The sequence below is a fragment of the Numenius arquata genome, chromosome 15, assembly GCF_964106895.1.
Source record: "Numenius arquata chromosome 15, bNumArq3.hap1.1, whole genome shotgun sequence".
NCBI lineage: Eukaryota > Metazoa > Chordata > Aves > Charadriiformes > Scolopacidae > Numenius > Numenius arquata.
Window position 1 is genome coordinate 9,581,128 of NC_133590.1, and position 19,136 is coordinate 9,600,263.

Genomic DNA, 19,136 nt, shown 5'->3' on the forward strand with positions numbered 1-19,136 from the left:
GCATGCCCAAAAGCCTTTTGGGTTTGGAATGTAGCACTGCACCAAGTATTTCACAAAGCCTCTAAATATCACAAGAAGCTTTTTTAGAGAGAGAAAAAAAATTCCAGCTGACTGAAACTGTTCTAGCAGGAGTGCCTCAGCTTAGCTCCCAGACCTGGAATTCCAGATAAACAACAGAGGACAGGAAACAGAATTTTTTTTTTTTTTTTTTTTTTTACATGTCCTTTTGTAAAGCAGCTACAAGACGACTGATGAGCTTAGGAACAAACAGAGTGAGAGTGCAAGTGTCATCAGAGTGAGCGATGTGCTTAGATAGAAGCTTGTAGGAAGAGCGAGCGAATTCTCCGAAGATATGTGACTGGTGGAGACTCCTGCTGTGTTGTCTTTCCCAATAGTGTTCTGCAAGACACAATACCTTCCTTGGTCACTATTACACATTTTCATTGCAATATATTTAAATATACAGCATGAAATTAATCTTTTATTTCGCGTCCCACCCTCCACTATTACCTATATCTCACTGTCACAGATTGAAAGATACAAAAGGCATAAAAACAGATGCTAAAATGACAGTATTTTGAAGTTAATTTAAAGGATAACAACACCATTACAGCACAATTTAAAAAAAAAAAAAAAAAAAGAAGAAGAAAGTATTAAAAAATTCCCTACTTTAGCAGTGGTAAAACCTACTGTTATTAAGTACGGCAATTTTTTTAGTAATCTGTGTTTATCATGCCAGTTTATTTTAAAAAGAAAATGCAGGTCCTGCAGCGAAACTGCAACTTCTGCAGAGTCAACAGAACAACTTTGTTTGGTAACAAGTTCCTTCTGGATAACAATAGATAAAGTCTAATCCATGGGATCAGAAAGACAGACATTTATAGCTTATGAAAATATTTCTTTCTCAAGCCTCTTTCCCTTAATTGATGCATTATTTAAGTGCCTTGTCTTTTTTTGTCTCAATAATTAAGCACTACACGTATGCAAGTATGGGTTGGCAGATTATAGCGAGCTATTTAAGGAGGAGGTCCAACAGAATATTTCTCATTGCTTACCATCTTCAGTTTAAAAAAAAAAAACAACAAATATACAGGTCTAATCACAGAACTAGAACAATTTAGACTAGAAGGGACCTCTAAGGTTATTAAGTCCAACCTACTCCATGCAAAGTTGCTCAGACCCCGTCCACTCAGGATTTGAAAATCTCCAAAGATGCAACTTCTACAAAGGGGACAAGCCTCCCTCCACCCTTGGCAGACAATGGACCAAGGTACAAGCTGAGAGTACCCAGAAAAGCAGATATAAAGAATGAGTAGAGAGCATCAGTTTACATAGGAATGACTGTTCTACAGAGCCAGGGAAGCATTAATGGATAATACCTCCCTCATGGGGGGAGCATGGATAATGCTATTCCCCCACTTTCCTATCACCTGCTAGCACTAGTTAATTGGAAGGCCTTGAGATGTAAACTGTTAGAATAGAGGCATTGGTGGGATTATCACGATATGCTTTCTTATACCCAACCGTGGGCATTTGCTTTTTGGAAACTGTCACAGACAGAGCATGGGATAAGACAGACCAGCAGCTCTTACAGCAAGCTACAGTTACTGTGGACTTCTTTGAAAGGTCTTCTAGCCAGCAGAAGATGTCAACAGATCTGTTAACATTACTGCATTTTTCCCCCACAGGTTATTAGGCTTCATTCAAGCACTGTGCAAATTCGTACTGGCAAAGGAGAACCGGAAAGATATGGTCACATCCATTTGGTGGTTTATGCCAGTGCAGCTGGTCTTGCTCTGATGCCTTGGCTACGTGCTTACACATTGTAAAAATTAATTTATGTACCTCTAATTATTAAGCTTCCTGAGAGACTCAATACAAAGGATATGGACTGGCAGACATGGAAACTGATGTAATGTTTACGTCTGAAAGGGGGCCTTGGAGGTCAGGCTGAGCAGACTGCTCAAACAGCACTGGGAGGTTCATGTCTCTTGGGGCTGTCAATCTGTCTTCTGATGTATGAGCATCACATCTCCTCATGCGAACATCATTTCATGCCCTAAATTGGCCATTTTTGCTAGCCACAGAACGATGTCCAGTATGCTTCTATGAATTTGTTAAAAGCTGTATCATCTTGTGTTCCTGTGGATTATTAACTAATTATACTTGCTAGGTGCGATGGTAATTACCAGAGGATCTGCCTAAACATGCACAGCAGAGCTATTAAAATATAGTCAGCAGAGGCCACTTTGCGCCCAGCTCCAGATTTCTGAGTAAGATCATTCTTTAATACATGATGGTACCCAAACATAACACTATCAAGGCTTTAGTGTGAGGTAAGCCCATTGTAATCTTGACAGACGTTGAACCTTTTATATTATGGGGAGCCACCTGTGCTGTGAAATATACGGGATCCACACTCTTACCTCATTAAGACAGAGCTCTGTGTCTACAGATTCATTGGATTTCCTCTTCTTCTGTGCCTATGAACAAACACGAAATTTATTCCCTGTAAAATTTAAATTTACACATACAGCAACACAACACAATTAGGTAAATTCACATGGGCTGTCATACTCCTATAATTTTGACTGTGATTTGCACATGATTAGCAAATAAATTCTCCAAATGTAACTGCATGTTTTCCAATAACATTCACATTCGGATTTGAATTTACAGCAAAACTTCAAACAGTCAGCTAAGGGTACTTAGTAATTACAATGATGAGTGCCATCAGTTGCAGAGAACATTTCATGTTCTGTGGCCCCTTAAAAATGGTGCTGGATGTTCATGAGAAGAAATGAAATACGACAGTTAATAATTACCAAAATGCCACTGCATATTAACAAAAGACCTATAATATTTGTCAGTTTTAGGAAAATATACCACACAGGAGTATTTTATCCTTAATGATTCTTGCAATTTCTTCAAGTATTATTATGAAAATACACATAAAATTTTAATATATTCCATGGCTGCCACACAGTCTCTTCTAGAAAGTTACAAAAAGAACATTTCATGTCTTTTAACATATATAGCTGTAAGTCAAATTGAGCTCCTTGTTTACATTGCCTTCACTGATTATTATACATAGAATATTATTAAATGCAGAATACTTTAGATGATCAAAGCCTAAGAAATGAATCTGCTATATCTTCAGCCATGTCTTATGATCATCTGTTGCTATTACTGTGTGCTCTCCACACTGAGTCAAGTAAGAAACATTTCTGGTGGCAGCATCATCCAAAATGAAAGCAATAGTATGCACTCCGTCTAGCATCATAAGGTGTTTAATATTTCCATTGCTCAAGTGAACATGACTGGGCTGGGAGTTTTCTGCTTTTCTATAATAGCAATAGCAATCCCCACAGTGCTGAAGATATTTTCAGTAAATGGTGCTGTGGTTGATTTAAGTACTTCAGTGACTCTCAATATCATTTATTTCTTTGTATATTCCAGAAATATAAACAGCACTCTTTTATAGGAGCTACCAATGTTAAACGTACAATCAAGTCTTCTAACAGAAGAATTGGATTCACACACTGAAACTACTGACTGCACTGAGCACGTCTGATATTCCTGGAAGTTTCGTTGGACTTGCACTTTATTTCCTGCAAAAATTGAGGATCTGAATCTCACTGTGTTGCATTCAAATTACACTACAGAATCCCACTGGGTTTGGCAGAGATGGACTGGACTAAAGCTGGTGCAAGGAAGTGCTGAGCATTCTGATTTTATACCCTCAGAAAATTCAGTTCCACATACGGATATTTTATTTTATATCTGAGAGCCATTGGTACTGCCCATGGATACAAAATACTCTTCGACCTAATTACTGATTTTAGACTCCAAATGAAGGAATTGAACTTCTCATTAGGAAGAACATTTTCTGCTTTTCATGATACTTTTATGTTTATAAATAGATATGTTAGAGACAACTGAAAAACTAAACTAGCTGGGACTTAAGAGAAAGACAGCTTAACTATAGTAAGAATGCATACTGTATATATGTTGATAGTTTTCAAATATATGACAAAATAATAGCTCAATTCATTAATAAACACCCTCAGTGAAATCTCTCTCTTACATACCCTTCCTTCTAATTAGTACCATTAAAGTGGTTATGGTAAGCATATATTTAACTATTTAAATGGAAAAAGAAATGCCTGGAAGTAAATTTGCTGCAACAAGAAGGAACACAGTGAAGCCTTCCTGCTGTGTTTGCAGTGCTGGTGGCATTCATAGAGGTTAGGAAGCTTCTTTTAATGGCAAGTGGGTAGATTTCAACTCCTAAATGGATGGTTGCAAGGAGATGGGTAAAGAAGGAGAAACTGATTTTCTTATGTCCTAAACACCCATACTACATTGAATTGGAACGTGAGGATTCATAGGAGGCGTCAGGTTCAGAGCTTCAAATCTTGACAGTGTAAGCTCTAAGGATGGTAAAAGCCTCGTATTTCTCAGTTCATCAGTCAGTGCTAAATTTCCTAATTCACGCAAGCATCTGCCTATTGGAAACATTGTGCTTTGCTGCTTACGCCTCCTCTGGATTCATAACACTGTGCTAACTACAGGTCTGCTCTTGGTAGTTGGTCTCAACACCAAAGGATTTTTGTTCCTTCTGTACTGTGTTTCTCAAAAGAGAAAAGAGATGCAGTAAAGTCTTTCTTTACTTCATTCAGCCTGTTAAACAACAGAGTGCAGCAGATAAAACATATTTACCTTTGAGAACAGTACTTTAAGGGTAAAATCAACAGCTAGAAACAAAGTCAACACACAAAAAAAAAGCTTTTCAATCATTTTGATCAATATTCCCTAGCTTTCATTTGGAAGGTAATACTTCTCTGTATCCATATACCTAATGTTGTCATTCTAACATCAACAACGCTTATTCACATGCGTCCTGTATTATGAAGTCCTCCTTTCGTAGAATTGAAAAGTAATTTTAATAAATAGGCAGGCTTTTCTCTTATCAAAACAGAAAGGACAGTATCTTCCATTTAAAAATACAGCAAAAATGCAACCTCTTTTTTTTTGGGGGGGGGGGGGCGGGGGGAGGAAGCAGAGGGAAAGAAAAAACTACCATTTCAAGGATGAGATGAGATGTTATATGCCAAGTTTCAAATTGGAAGAGTACGTTTTTACTGTCGAGTTATAAACCTGTAAAAATGGGTTATAATGGAAATGCTGGCATAGGCTGCACTACTATGATACAACAGTGCATTACTAAATCACAAGTAATGGAAAAAAAACCCTACCTACATGTTGAAGAGAGTGCTATAGAAAGCGTATATCCTGTAATTACAACCTAAGGGGAAAATTCTTCCTGCCCCACTCTTGGGCAGAAAGGACTCTACATGTAGCAGAAATGCTGTATTTGTGCTACACCTTATTAGAGGTAAAAAATCAGGACTTGGAGATTATGCAGATAGCCTTGGTGGAAATATATCCAGGCTGGGAGACATGTATTTGTATTGTGAAAGATATCCTCAGCCATTGGATATTTACCTTACAGCATCTTCCATTATCCAAAAAGATTAAACAATAGAAATGTGTGCCCATCATGTACAGCTGCAGACAATTCTGACACGGAATATCTAAGCCATCAACAAATTTGGGAAATGAGAGTTCATTATGCCAGATGCCAAAGATTCACTGCCAACTCCCATCTCAGGTCTCCTACCTGCTTAACATACAGGCAAGAAGGTACTTTCAAAGGTGCTAGAAGTATCTAATTCCACAGGAGTAAAATAGCACACACAAATGGCTAATAAGTCTGTATTCAAACTTTTTTTTTTTTTTTTTTAAATTTTAATATAAACCTCTTATCTGCTGAAAAAAAGATCTATGGGAATTTCATCATTAAACAAAAGCAAGGCTGGGCTGATAAAAATAATAATGAAAATAACAGTGAAAAAAAGCAGCTTAAAAGAACTGGCTAAACATATGGAAAGAGGTATGAGATCTTTTCTACTGAGGTAAAACAGCATTTGCTAATGACTTATACGCTCAGCTGTGACATGACTGTAACACAAAGTACGTAAGTCGGGTTGACACTCACCCCGGCTTCACAGGGAACTGTAATTCAGTGATGTGGGCTTCTCTGACGAAGCTGCCCCCCATATCGCCAACAAACTTGCACTCACCTAAGCTTTTATGGTCTGTAAAAATGAACATCTGCTTTTACAGAGCATCTTATCACTGTGGTAGTAAGCAACAGATGTTATTTAGAAATAATTATATTCATGCAACTTCTGATGAGCTCTTCAGTATCTCATACGTTAGTCACACAAGCCATGTTTTGGTCTTTGCAACCTTTAGCTTTTAATATCCAAACTTAAGTGTTGGATTTAGTCAAGAGCTGGTAAAGAAACCAACTGCGTGTCCAGAAAAGAAAAAATTCTCATGAGCAGAAGCAGAATATTACTTATTTCTTTCCTAGAAAGGAAGGAGAATCAGGGCCAGCAGAGGAACTAGTGGTTTTCTGAAAAGAGAAAGAAACATTGTTTATAGAGATATTTCTCCCCCAGACACAGGACCCTGTGGACCTCCATGTTTTGTTCTAATCCCAATGGCTCCTCGATGAATTCAATCATATGTCCTTGCTCACGACATCCTCTAACCTAGTCTTCTCTTGTCTTCACCTAATAACCGCCATAAGATCCTCCCAAATCTAGTCACTCTCTACTTCCCATCCCCCAAATCCCTCTACCTCCATCCTTTGCAGACACTATAGCCCTGGATTTATTCCCAGAAACGCTATCTTGCAATTATGCATCCAGCTCCTACAAATCACAGCACTACACGGTTAATAAATGCATTAAACACTGCAGTGGTATCTCACCAGGAGTCAGTACACACATTATTTATGCCTTGTCATCCAGCAGTATTTTCATATATCTAGTACAGCATGCATATCTGTGTTACTCACAGTAAGGAAAAGGTCTGACTGGGGATGGCTCCAGATGGAGGTAAGCTTTAATTTGGAGGAGGGGAGGAAAGGAGAAGCACGTAAAGGGAAATAAATGCATTGGACCTGAATGCGAACAGGCACAGAGCGAGCATCCCAACTCAGAAACCAGTCCCTTGCTGTTAGCTACACACTTTGGGCCTTGTGTGCTTTATGAAACATATTGCTTAGACATTACAGTGAGAGACAACAGAAGTATCATTCCGATAGATATCTGTTATGTGGGTTGTTTTTTCAGCTAATTTTAATGAGTGTGCCTTTGTCCTCTCCTGAGATGCCTGGTTAGTTATGTTCATATTAACAAGCCTTTCTGAAGAAGAGGGACAAATCTCCCAGAATACATCCTTCAAATGACCACGCTTCTGAAGTAGCTATAACAAATGAGGGTGCTTGTTCTTTTTGTTCTTCTCTTGTGTTGATTAGAGAGATTTACTATGCAACTAACCTGTTTTTCCACCAGCAGGACACAAACAATAAGTGGAGAAATATATAGACTGTAAAAATGCAATCAGTTTAACTCTTCTGCGCTCACTAAGCGGTAGGTGCATTTATCACAATTGTCAATAGTATTTTCTTATTAGCACAGTAGTACTGTGCCATGCTGGAGTATAAATTACTTTCAACAGGGAAGATAAGCAAAGTGTGGGTCAGAGACACAGGCCACTAAAATAAGGATCCAATTCAGCGCAGAGTAATTTTGAAACCCATACCATACTGCCAGGGTGCAAAGCTATTTAAGCTATAAAAACAATCAGCTTTGCATAATCCTATAACAAAGAAGTTAGACCTTTTTTTCTGCTGCTTTGGTTTTTTTTCTCTGCTGAATCAGCCCTCAAGATACAAGCTTGGGGCATGAAATTATCAGTCATCATTCTGCATAAAAGCACTACAGTGCTGTCATCCCACTTTGCACAGTGAAGAAAGTATCTTTTAAAAACAAGCATTACCAAGATGTTGCTGGCACTAGTATCCAAAGCTATGTAGGTAACACCCAGCACAGTAAGAATCAAATCACAAGTTTTTCAGTTGGGAAATATTAAATAAAGCAAATCAATTATCCCCTTGTGCCCAAATACACACTGGGGAAACACACACAGAGCTTTACAGGCTGCAATACAGTGCAATGAACAGTTTATCAGCCAGTCCCTTCAGATCCCATCACCTCCCAGCACTAAGCTCCTGTCCCCCATAGCTGTGTACATGTCCTAAAATCACGCAGTCTTTCCCCGTTCTCTCACAGGGGTCTTGTCTGGCAGCGGACCCCAGGCAGCCCTGAGCACTGCAGGATGCCCCGGCTGCCCCCAGGCCCAGCCACCCTCTGGTTTGCCAGTTCGAGCATTCAGAAATCATGAATCAGGCCCCATAAAAAACCAGCAGATAGCTGCTCAGTGAGGAACACCACGCAGTGACAGATCTACCTTCACAAAGCTCTGGGTTTTTTAAACGAATAAGCATGGCACTTTAGAAGTCCCCTTATCCCTCAACATTAATAGATTCTTGCTGGTTTTGAGTACTTAAGCAGCAGAAACAAGAGACAGAGGGCAACCTCAAAGCAAGGGCGTTTGTTTTATGGTCAGGAAAGGGAAAAAGTGATGGTGAGTTTCCTGAGATAGTTCCCACACATTCCTTCAAGAGGAAAGGGGATTGAAAAGAAAAGGCTCCAGCCCAGGGCAGACAGGTGGAATCCTCTTGGAAGAGGAGCTGGGACACATGTAGGTCCCTGTTTTGCTAAAGCCAGTTTTCCAGCTCTTCAGGCACCAACAAGGTAGCACGGCCCAGTCCTTCTGGAAAGGGCCAGGTGGGCTGGGAACAGTGTCTCTTCCCCAGACCACTGGGTAATGATGGGCCAAATTAGCTCTGGTCTAACAGGTATCCAGTGCAGAGACCTGGATCTCTTGATAGCTGTAGCTAAAAACATACTTAGCAGCAGACATGACTTTAGAAATCTGAGAAACAGGCCTATTAGTTGATAAAATCAAAATTAGTTGATAAAATCAACAAGTAGAGAAAAACCTCCTCCCTCCAACCTCTTCAATCTTAAAATTATGAGAAAATTTGATTGGGCTGGTAAGGTGGGGGTTGGGGAGTAATTCCTCCAAAACAAGTGTGGAAATACCTGTTCTGTATGAACTATTGCTGGACCATTCCCAGGTCCTTATGTTAGTAAAGATGAGACCTAATTAAGCCCCATCTCTCACTGCACTTACATGGCTGAGACAATATGGCACAGAAAACTGCCTAACAGCAATCTTAAAGGTTTTATAAAAAACAGATCCTATCAGAAACACCAAACTGATCAAACAGCTTACAAGGACCAGACACAGAGATCTTCAAATATTTATTTCAAGCAATTAGTCTCCCAGTGAGCACAGCGCAAAATATGACACCCAGCCAAGACAACGGCACTGACTGACTTACCTTTCATGGCAGTACAGTAACTTGCTAACAATTTTGTTTTCGTGTTCAGTCATTCATTTATCTGAGCAAAATGAATTTCTATAGTCCTAGATTCTTGCTTCCTATTTTTAGGGGATATTATGCAATTCTCCTAATATGGTCTTTTTATGGATTTGCCTCAAGCAAATATTTTTTGCATTAAGAAGGGCAGAGGAGAAAACAGAATACTAAAAAGCATAGAAGGAATAAGTTTTGTTAGGTTACTATCTCAATGGTTTAGGTTTTCTTTTTTTTTCTTTTTTTCTCTAGTTACAAAACGGAACAGCCATGTAATCCAAAGTCAAGTTGTTTGGAATTTTATTATTAAAACCCATTTCCCTGGTGATTCACTACAGCTATCAACCCAGTGCATACATAGCAGTTACAGGTAGCATCTGGCTGTTGCGCACTGAACAGCATCTAAAAAAAGCAGCACAAACACAAAGCCATTACAATCCCGGTTAAGAGACATACTCAGCTTTTGATTTTGAACAAAGGTAAGCCATTGAAGAACTGCAGATCCCACAACACTTCCCCAGGCTGGAGTGTGTGCCCTTGCGTGTCCCAATATGCAAACAGAGTTGTTCTGTCTGGCAGCAGGCGAAGTACCTACCTCCCCTATTAGACCGGGCTACGTGGTGCACTGGAGTGTGCCGCAAACACTCCTGAGCAGCTGTCAGCCATGGCTAGTCGGGGACTAAAAGCAGCTCAGCCAGAACAGCACGGGCCTGCGTCGCGCTAATGAGCCTTGAAAAGAAGCACCGCACAGTAACGCGGCTCCCGCGCATCCACACCGCATCTCGCGCCTCCAGGTGTGCCTCGGCAGGTCGCTGCCGGTGCGAGGGCGGCTGGGAGGTGTTGCTCTGTGCCAGGGAGATGGGCACTACGCCTGGTGCTCATAGCCACATTCTCCTTCGCACCGAGATGACAGGACGGTCTGTGGCTGGGACTCTCTGCTGAGGAAAACTTGGGAGCCTCCCAAGCCCAAGAGCAGAGCTGCAGGGAGAGAGCTCAGTAGGGATGCTGGCCGCATCGGTCAGCCTCGTGAGACATCCAGCTCCCAGCCATCAGCAGGTGGAAGAGATTGAGAAAACAAGGTCACACGTTGCCTCCACGCTCGGGCAGCAGGACCAGGGGTGCTGTCCTCTGGTTCTGCAGCTGGAAGGAAAGATCAGGCAAGCTTGCTTGAACACCAGCCTGCATGAAGCCTTGAGCGCTGAGCATTACAGGAAGCTTCTGCTCCTGCTATGCCAACCTTAAGCAACTGATATTATTGCTGGTTTCTTGAGCACCACATTCACTCATAAATTTTAAAAGGGAAGGGAAGAGAATGACCATGAACATCTGCTTTGGGTTAAGTGACTGCAAACGTTCAAGAATTTTCTCTTTATTAACCATGCAGATATGCGCGTTTGTGTTGTGAGTAGTGGCATGGTTACGCACAGAAAGAAAACACAGAAAGCCTTAAAAGGCTTTCAAAACACTGCAGATAACAAGTGGCTTCGCTGCACTTCGGAGGAGGAAAAAGCAAAGCTGCTGATACTAAAGTATCCTTGCACAGAAAGGCAGAAGAAACTCACCCCTTAGTTGAGGCGCCCGTCATACAGCTATGCCCTCCCCTCCTCTGTCTTATTTACACTTTTCGAGCCCATTTCCTTACAGCCGCAGTTGTGTGACTATGCCTGTACCTGAGTCCCATCAAATCATGGCATTATTTAGAGATTTTTTTTTTCTTTTAAAGTAATTCTGTCTTTAACAGCTGTGATTTGCATTAATTGGTGAATTTTGCATTTTTGGCACAATCTGCTCTTCAGAAGCGCCACTGAAATAAAAATTTAAAGCATTTTCTCCCCGTTCCTCTAATCCTGTGGCTGAATTCTGCAGGTGCACAGACACATCCTCAGAATGGGCAGGGCTAAAATTTTACTGAAGTTGCTGCAGTACTTGCCTCAATATCCATGTTCTTTTCTAGCACTGAAAATACCATTCAGGATAAAAATATCAGAGAGATTGTTTTTAAATAACGCAATCAAATTTACCAAGGTGAGTCTATAACAAAACCAGGCTATGGCATACTGTGGCCTTGACAGGCAGCTCTTCCCCAGGAATTCAGGCAGAGCCACAAACATAACATGAAAAATTTCACCCAAATAGTTAATGTTTTGGTGAAGTTCAAAGTCACTGAACACAGGATTTTTTTAAAAGCAAAATGTAAGACTTCAGCTTTAAGCATAGCTGCTCTGTGTCTATAATAATTTTTATTTTCATTAGGATATATGCCTTTATACTTGTGTAGAAAGGTATTCAAATTCACTGTTAGCATTCCTGATTAATAAATTTTGATAGCATTTTAATTTCTAAAACTGAATTAATATCATAAAATTTTGATTGTTGGCATTTTATTTTTCTACGACAAGCATATGTTTCAACAGCTTTAAGTCATACTGAAAAAAAATAAACATGCAGCTGTCCCTGTCCACAGATCTCCATTAGCTAAGCTAGACCTTGGTTTGTCCTGTCAGCTTCCTAAACATTATTAAAAGGCCCTTCCAGTATGGATCTTAAAATTCAATACTTGCGAGAGAGTTTGATGTAGCATCCCACATTCATTCTTCCCCTGCTGAAGTGAGTGAAGGAGAGAAAAATCATCCCTTCTCAAAAACACTAGGAGTGAAATCCTAACACTAATTCTCTTTAATGGGCTATACTATAGCAGACTACACTTTAACGGATGATGTTACAGTGGCCTTCCTCACACCCATTATTTACACGTGAACGATGCTCACACACAACAGTTACGCTGTAATTAATGATGCTCTTCAAATAAGCAGAGAAATTCTCATGTAAGAGGAATCTGCAGAATCCTGACCTTATTAAAAAGGTGCCTTATTCTTTACTGCCCTGATCCCACTGCACCCACAGGAATTCTTCCACTGACCAGGCAGCAGCAAGTGAAAATGAAAAGTAACTTCCTAATATCATCTGCATATATGGTCTCAAATTTGAACTCAGTAAGAAGCACTGAGAACTTTTTTCCATCACTGAAACAATCTCTTAGACACAGAAAGTATTGTGAATGTTAAATGTTTAACAATTATAACCCTATTAAAACAAATCTGAGCCTATAATAACCAGATTATGCAAATAATTATCAGATTATGAAAAATTGTATTCACAGGATGTGATCCTGCTTTGTTTCATCACAAAGATCATTCACAGAAGGACAGAAGGCTTACATTTCTGTTTACATTTAATAAGCCAGAAAATACAGAGACGAATGCTAATAATGCAAGTAACGGAGATCAACAGGATCACTTTGGGTATATTTTGTAAGGTTTCCATTGGAAGGTTTCCACTAAAGTGGAAGAAGCTTTTGAAGATTTATTGTGAGTAGTTTGCCTACTTTTTGAAGTATTATGTTGTGGCAGACTGGATAGTTCAGGGGATTATTAATGGGATATACAGCCTTATATTCTGAGGTAGCTAGTTTAATCTAGCTCAGGTCAATACTGACAACTATTCTGTAGTATTTTTGAAATGAGGAGGCGGTTCTGGAGCACTTCTTCTCTTAAGAGGACAGGTTCAATGCACAAAAGTGGCACTAATTTGCACCTCAGGCAGTGCACTTCATCAAAGAGACTGAGGAATTAATGGGATATAGGTTTCTAACGTTGCAAAGCACTCAGGATGTTTCCCCATGCCCTTCATTTCCCTTTCTGGGAGATGAGCTGTTCTGTTAAAAAGGGACAAGTCCTCCTATACCATCAGATTTTTCTAATTCCACTGCAAACCCTACAAGAAAAATCTTGAAGGTGCCCTATGCTACCAAATTTTAACATCCTTTAGTGGGACTCAAGAGAGAGATAGAAGATTTCACCTAGAAAAACATCTTGAGAGTGCTATCTGAAGAGAATCTTGATTGATGATGGTTGGCAGCAAATATTTCCCTGAATGCATAACAGTTTTATTAATAGCTCTGGACTGAGCTGAGGCAAGTAGAAAACAGCACCAAGTGAGGGGTGTTTTTTGTCGTCTACCTACTCATGCATCTAATACGTGCAAGCATCAGCTTTGTCTTACTAGGAAGCCTCAGTGTCAACATGTTGTCATCAAGTTTCCAAAGAGGAAGCATTCCAAAAAAAAGTACATCTGGGTGTGTGTCAACTACAGCAACAATATTGTGTTACTCCAACCTCCAGACCAGGGGGTGGAAAGTCAGAACTAAGACAGCATTACGAGGGATGAGTATAATACAGACTGCGTCTACTGTATATGAATGTATATTGTATATATGCAGGCTGCATATGCACACCAGCACTGACATCGCACGAGTGTATTGAGCTGTCCCAGTGAGAAGTGAGTTTAATGGGTTGAAGAGATGCCACCATCAGTGGCCAAGACGGGATTAGCCTCTCTAGTATTTGAGAGCAGTGTGCTTAAAAGGGATCTGGGATATCACTGTGCTGCTCACACTCAGTGGCCTCTTGAACACCATAGGACATCACGTTTCTGATACGCTGTGCATGGATGAACGTAATTGCACTACAACAGGCTTTGAACATAACAAAGGGCAGCAGATGATGAACGAGGACTTGCAGAGCACATAGGAGCAGATGCGTCTCACTGGCTTGGAGATTATTTTGGAGTTGCAGCTTTGCCAGTTGCTCTCTTTAAACGTTCATGAAACACCAAAGTCCAGTCCCCTGTTACGCTGACATGAGCCAGCATGACTTGATTTCAGGGGTTGTCCCTGGGATGGGGACCCAGGGTGACCAGTTCAGCTTCCAAAGAGCAGAGCTCTCTCACTAAGGGCACTTACCAAAGAGTTGTACTGCTGCTAAGTACAACATTGTATCTGAGCCATCAGCCTGAAGGTGAAAAGCCTGTGCTTAATTAATGCTTCCTAAGTATCCTCATTAAGCTGTTCTCTGGCTATAGACCGTGTGTGTTTTTTATCTAAACCTTTTCAGTTGTGCCTGTAACAATCTGAATTTCTCATCTGCAAATAACCGTGACTGAATGCTTAGGAATAATCAGGAAATCTTAATTAAAAGTAATAGGGGTTAAGCCAACTCTTGATGAGAGCATGATTCCGCAGATAGTTGCAAGAATTTGTCAAACTAATTAAGTTCAAAATCAATATGAAAAAAAGGACAATTTTTCCTTCTGAATTTGCATTTGACTTCTGAAATTGTATATAGGCAGTTAGCTCCCTGCAGGAACAGATCCCTAAATTCGCTCTCACAACCAGATAATTACAGTGCACATGTGACTGAAGTGTGCAGAGCAGCATACTTACATAGAATTCATTATATCACGGTCTTCAGATACACAGAACTTTTAATGCACTATTTTTTCCTAAAGGAGGGCCAGCAATTGTAAAAAACGTACTAAAGACTGATCATCAGAAGAGTTCTGATCAAACTTTTTTATATTTGTGCAAACACGAATTTAAGAATGGGTTTTCACAGATACTTGTAACCGCTTTGCTTTCATCCGTGCACACTTAATTTATATGCCACTTATCCAACTCTGCACAAATTAGGTACTTAGGACTGCAGGTAGCTATTTAGATCCTACCTGGTACACATCTTACCTGCCATGTACGTAAAAACTTTGAATGCACACATTTCAAATCTGAGCATGAATGCAGTACATCCAAATGTTTATGTGCATGTGGTAATGCCTATCTTGCCTTGAATTAGAGGCAACGTGAGGCTTCTGAAAATGTCAAGCTGGAAAAATAAAGAAGTACCATGTAATGCACAGTATTTAGTAAATTACTGCCCTGAATACCTAATTCTGTTTTAAGAAAGACATGAGGGAGGATAATCCTATAATTCTTTAGGACACATGCTGAGTGAACCTATGAAAAAATATCCCGCATTATGCACAACAGTCAGTCTGTTTACTCGTGGCTCACAGAAACAGCTAAGCACGCAGGAGGGCTTAACCTGAGGTGGAGTTATTAGGCCAAATCCACTGACTAGAACTACAATTTGGTGTGAAACAGTTAAGCTCTCCTCCAAAGTACAGACTAAAATAAACTTTTTGAACTCCTACTGGTTTTGAAGGCAAGGAACTGAAATGGGCGACAGCATCTCACGTTCTGGAACTCAACAGCAAGTTGAAAACTGCTGTAGAGTACATAGTTTGATAGTAACATAGAGATCTATTATTCCGGTAAAACAGCTGATTAGGAGTCATAGGGATAAAAAGTAGGAGATAAAGGGTGTGATTTATTATCAGTATTTGATTAATAATGTACAGTGAAGACTATAAGTAAAATGAGCAGAAAGGTTAAAAGCAGAACAAAAATATATTTCTGTTCAGATGTTTTGTTGTAATTAATTTTTTATTAAGAGTATATGTTAGCCAATTTGGTTAAAAGGCTGTTTTTCATCTTCTGTCCTATAAACTTGGTTTGACTACTTGAAAAATGTAGGCATGCTATGGAAAATGTTCCAAATTTGAGCTCTTCCACAGTATATTTTTGCAGCTATGCTGCCTTGTCACCAATGTATGATTTAGAATGATTACTTATTATTGTATTCTAATTTCCATTGGGCTTTTCTATATTTCATTTGCTGCTGCTTACAAGGAAGAAACTATTCCTAAAAAATCTTCTTTATTACCACTGAAATGCTTTTGATCATATCTGCCACATGATAACTATGAGCCCAGGTAGTTCATTTTTTAAGAACAGTAGTTTATGGGTTACATAGAAACATCAAAGAATGATGCATATATATGTAAGGAGAAACTGATAATTACAACGTACACTTAAGGGATAATTGTAGTGTACACAACTGTGGAGTTATTCCATTTTTACAAGTGTATAAACAAAAGCAGAATTTGATTAGGTCGTGTGATTGCCTCTTTAGACTCAAATGACTTTATACGCGTAAACATACTTCATGTACTTGGGTTTGCTGTTGGCAGAGGAAGGCAATGTATACTCTTTAATCAAGGATAAGGAAGCAGGGTTGCCTCAGAATTTTTTCCCAAATCAAAATACAGACATACTCCAATCTGTTAATCACACCTCAGTATGGTCACAACCCCCAGCCCCTTCCTCCTTCCTCACTGGAGCTTCCAAGGCAGCCAAGCCAGTGATGGCACGGTGACTCCTCCTGTCACCTCCGTACAGGCTCAACATACCTTAACATCCCTCCTGATCAGTCTTGTGCAGTCTTTTTTTCTCTCTCAATCTGCATTTAGCCATTACATCATTAGAGGAAATATAGAAAAATTTATACTGATAAATTTCATAGCAGAATAAGTCTATGAGGCAGTTGAGTGCCCAAAGATTACAGAACGGATCTGCAAGAAGGACACACACACAACATGAAATATAAAGAATGGACAGACAGGAAAAGGATCTAATAGAGACTAATGCTTAACTGGAAGTGAGGATTCAGAGATGGAATAGATATGCCAGTAAATTGAGAATAATAGTCTAACAAAAATAGGCAGAACTAGGCAGTCACACAAATAGGCAGAACTAGTCTTGGTTCTCGTTTCCCGAAGGAGAATTCTCCTCCACGGTAAAACAGTGTATTTCTTGATTTTCTATTATTTGTAATAGGGAGGGTTTCCAAGAGTACAGGAAGGTGTTTAAAAAAAGGTCTTGGTGTTTAGAGCTGCTATCTGTGTATGAGTTGAAGGGAATCTATCTCTCTAAAAGCACTGTGATTTTCTTTGCTGGAACTGCAGAGATGTTTAGACCTCCAGAGGAAAGCTTACAGTTCTGTGCCAGGGAAAGTAATGTTGCCACAAGACTGAGTGTAAGAGGATGAACAAAGCTGCCACATCCACTTCCACAATTGGCATGTTCTGCAAGATGCATAAAAGGACAGAATATGGTAAATGCCTTCCATTTTCATCCAGTGGGTAACATCAGGTTATCCTTTCTACTTTTCTGAGCGCTGGAGTACTCAAATTCTTACATCCTCTTCAAATGCTTTAATTCTACTATATTCTTCATAATGATTCAGCTAAAACCAGCAACAAAGCAGTCTGAACACTTCAAACTACTAAGAAATAGACAATTAAATGGGCACAAGGCTCCTGAGCCTTGTGGGAACTCTATTTGCCAGATACCTGCTAAGGACCTACCACAACAGGGCAGTGGCTTCTGCATACTACCCAAGTCTTATCTTCTTTAAGATTACTTTGGATTGAAAATAAACCAGACTGAGCTGTGAGCATAAGACAGGGAACTTTAATCAACACTTTGCTGTAGCAGTAGACAGAATACCATCAACTACTTGTCCCAAAGAACAGTATAGGCTTGCTGTGCTCTAGGAAATAGATAGCTGATCTACGCAAACAACCTCTTGATCATTAAGAAGCACAGAAGTGTCCAGAAGTGTCTGCAACAAGCAGACTGCAAGAGTCAACAAACGTGACAGCAAATCAAAGAATTATAGCCCAATTTGTACACAGTGATCATCCACGAGCTGTTCTCTACCCACTCATATACCCAAGGACTCATCAGAATACCAGGGAGCAAAGGTTTTGGGAAAAGACTCTGGGGTGGGCAGCCCCACAACACTACTTCAGTATCTGAGACCATCTCTCCAACCTCTGGGGATTTCAGGGAGCAGGACAAGCAATGAGGGAAACCTCATGACCCTGCACCAGGATTGTGCACGACGCATTAGGGTGCCTCTGGGAGTGAGCCTTCTCCCCCATGGAACGAGGAGGTCGTGCAACAAATTGCTATGCTGCTCCCCTGACTTCTCACCCTTCAGCACCATCCCCCCACAAGATGGAGAAGGCATGGAATTTGTAAAACTGTATGCATCTGTGATTAAAATGCTTCACTATCCAAAATTGTTTAGCCTCCATGCTATTATTTGTCTTGAACTGTCACACTACAAAACAAAACATCAATATCTGCTTCAATAACAGTGTACAAAAATACATTTCAATTATAAAAATCTTGTGAAATCCTTTTGCTTGCCTAGCAACTAGCAATTCTTTGCAAAAATGGCAGAATTGATAAAGAAAGATTTTATTTGTTAAGTTTTGATCTATTCTGGCAACTGCCGAGCTATTTTCATACTTCAGAAATAAACACCTCTGTATTGACAACTGTATCAATTATCTGAGATAGTACCAGTCTTTTACCTTGGTTTTCCTCATGTTATCTCTGTGGATATACTTTCTGAGGATGACATAGTGCATTAACATAGTTTATAAAAGTAAAATATTTATTGTCTCTAGAGCACTCAAATACACTATGTGTTTTTCAGAATAAAGAAAGGCTGTGAGGTGACATCGTAGCTTCACAGAATGGGTTTTTAAGGTCAGGAGTAGCACTTCATTATGAGCCTGTGGAACAGCTGGTATGATGGGAGTCTGGTCTATAAGTAGGACTCCTGCAAGCTATTCCTATTAAAATAAAAAAGTACTAATGATTTCAAGGATTCTATTCTTGTTCTTTGTTCCATTAGAAACCCTGGTGGCATGGTGGCTTTTGCCTGCACTTGCTTTGCAACAGGGCCAGCCTGCTGGCATAACCAGAGTTACTTGTACTTGCACAAGTGTAAATGGAAGCAGAATCATGGCAAAAACCTAGTATTTGCAACAGCAAACTATATGTCTTAAAGAAAGCACTTTGTCAAGTCCCATAAACGCACAGTATATTATGAACTATACTTCCAAAGACAATATGATTAAACATCTACCATCACAATGCAATGACCTAGAATTTTTATTAGTA

The 19,136-nt window shown here is 39.8% G+C and overlaps 1 protein-coding gene across 1 annotated transcript in view; it reads right to left on the reverse strand.

The window, feature by feature from the left end:
- Positions 1–237: 237 nt before the first annotated feature.
- The window catches only part of GFRA1 (GDNF family receptor alpha 1), a 143,079-nt gene continuing 124,180 nt past the window's right edge, over positions 238–19,136 (reverse strand). The window contains exons 8-9 of the mRNA XM_074158963.1: positions 2,427–2,483; positions 238–399 (exon numbers count right to left, since the gene is read on the reverse strand). Coding sequence (XP_074015064.1) covers positions 238–399; positions 2,427–2,483 — 219 coding nt within the window. The remainder of the gene's footprint in view (positions 400–2,426; positions 2,484–19,136) is intronic.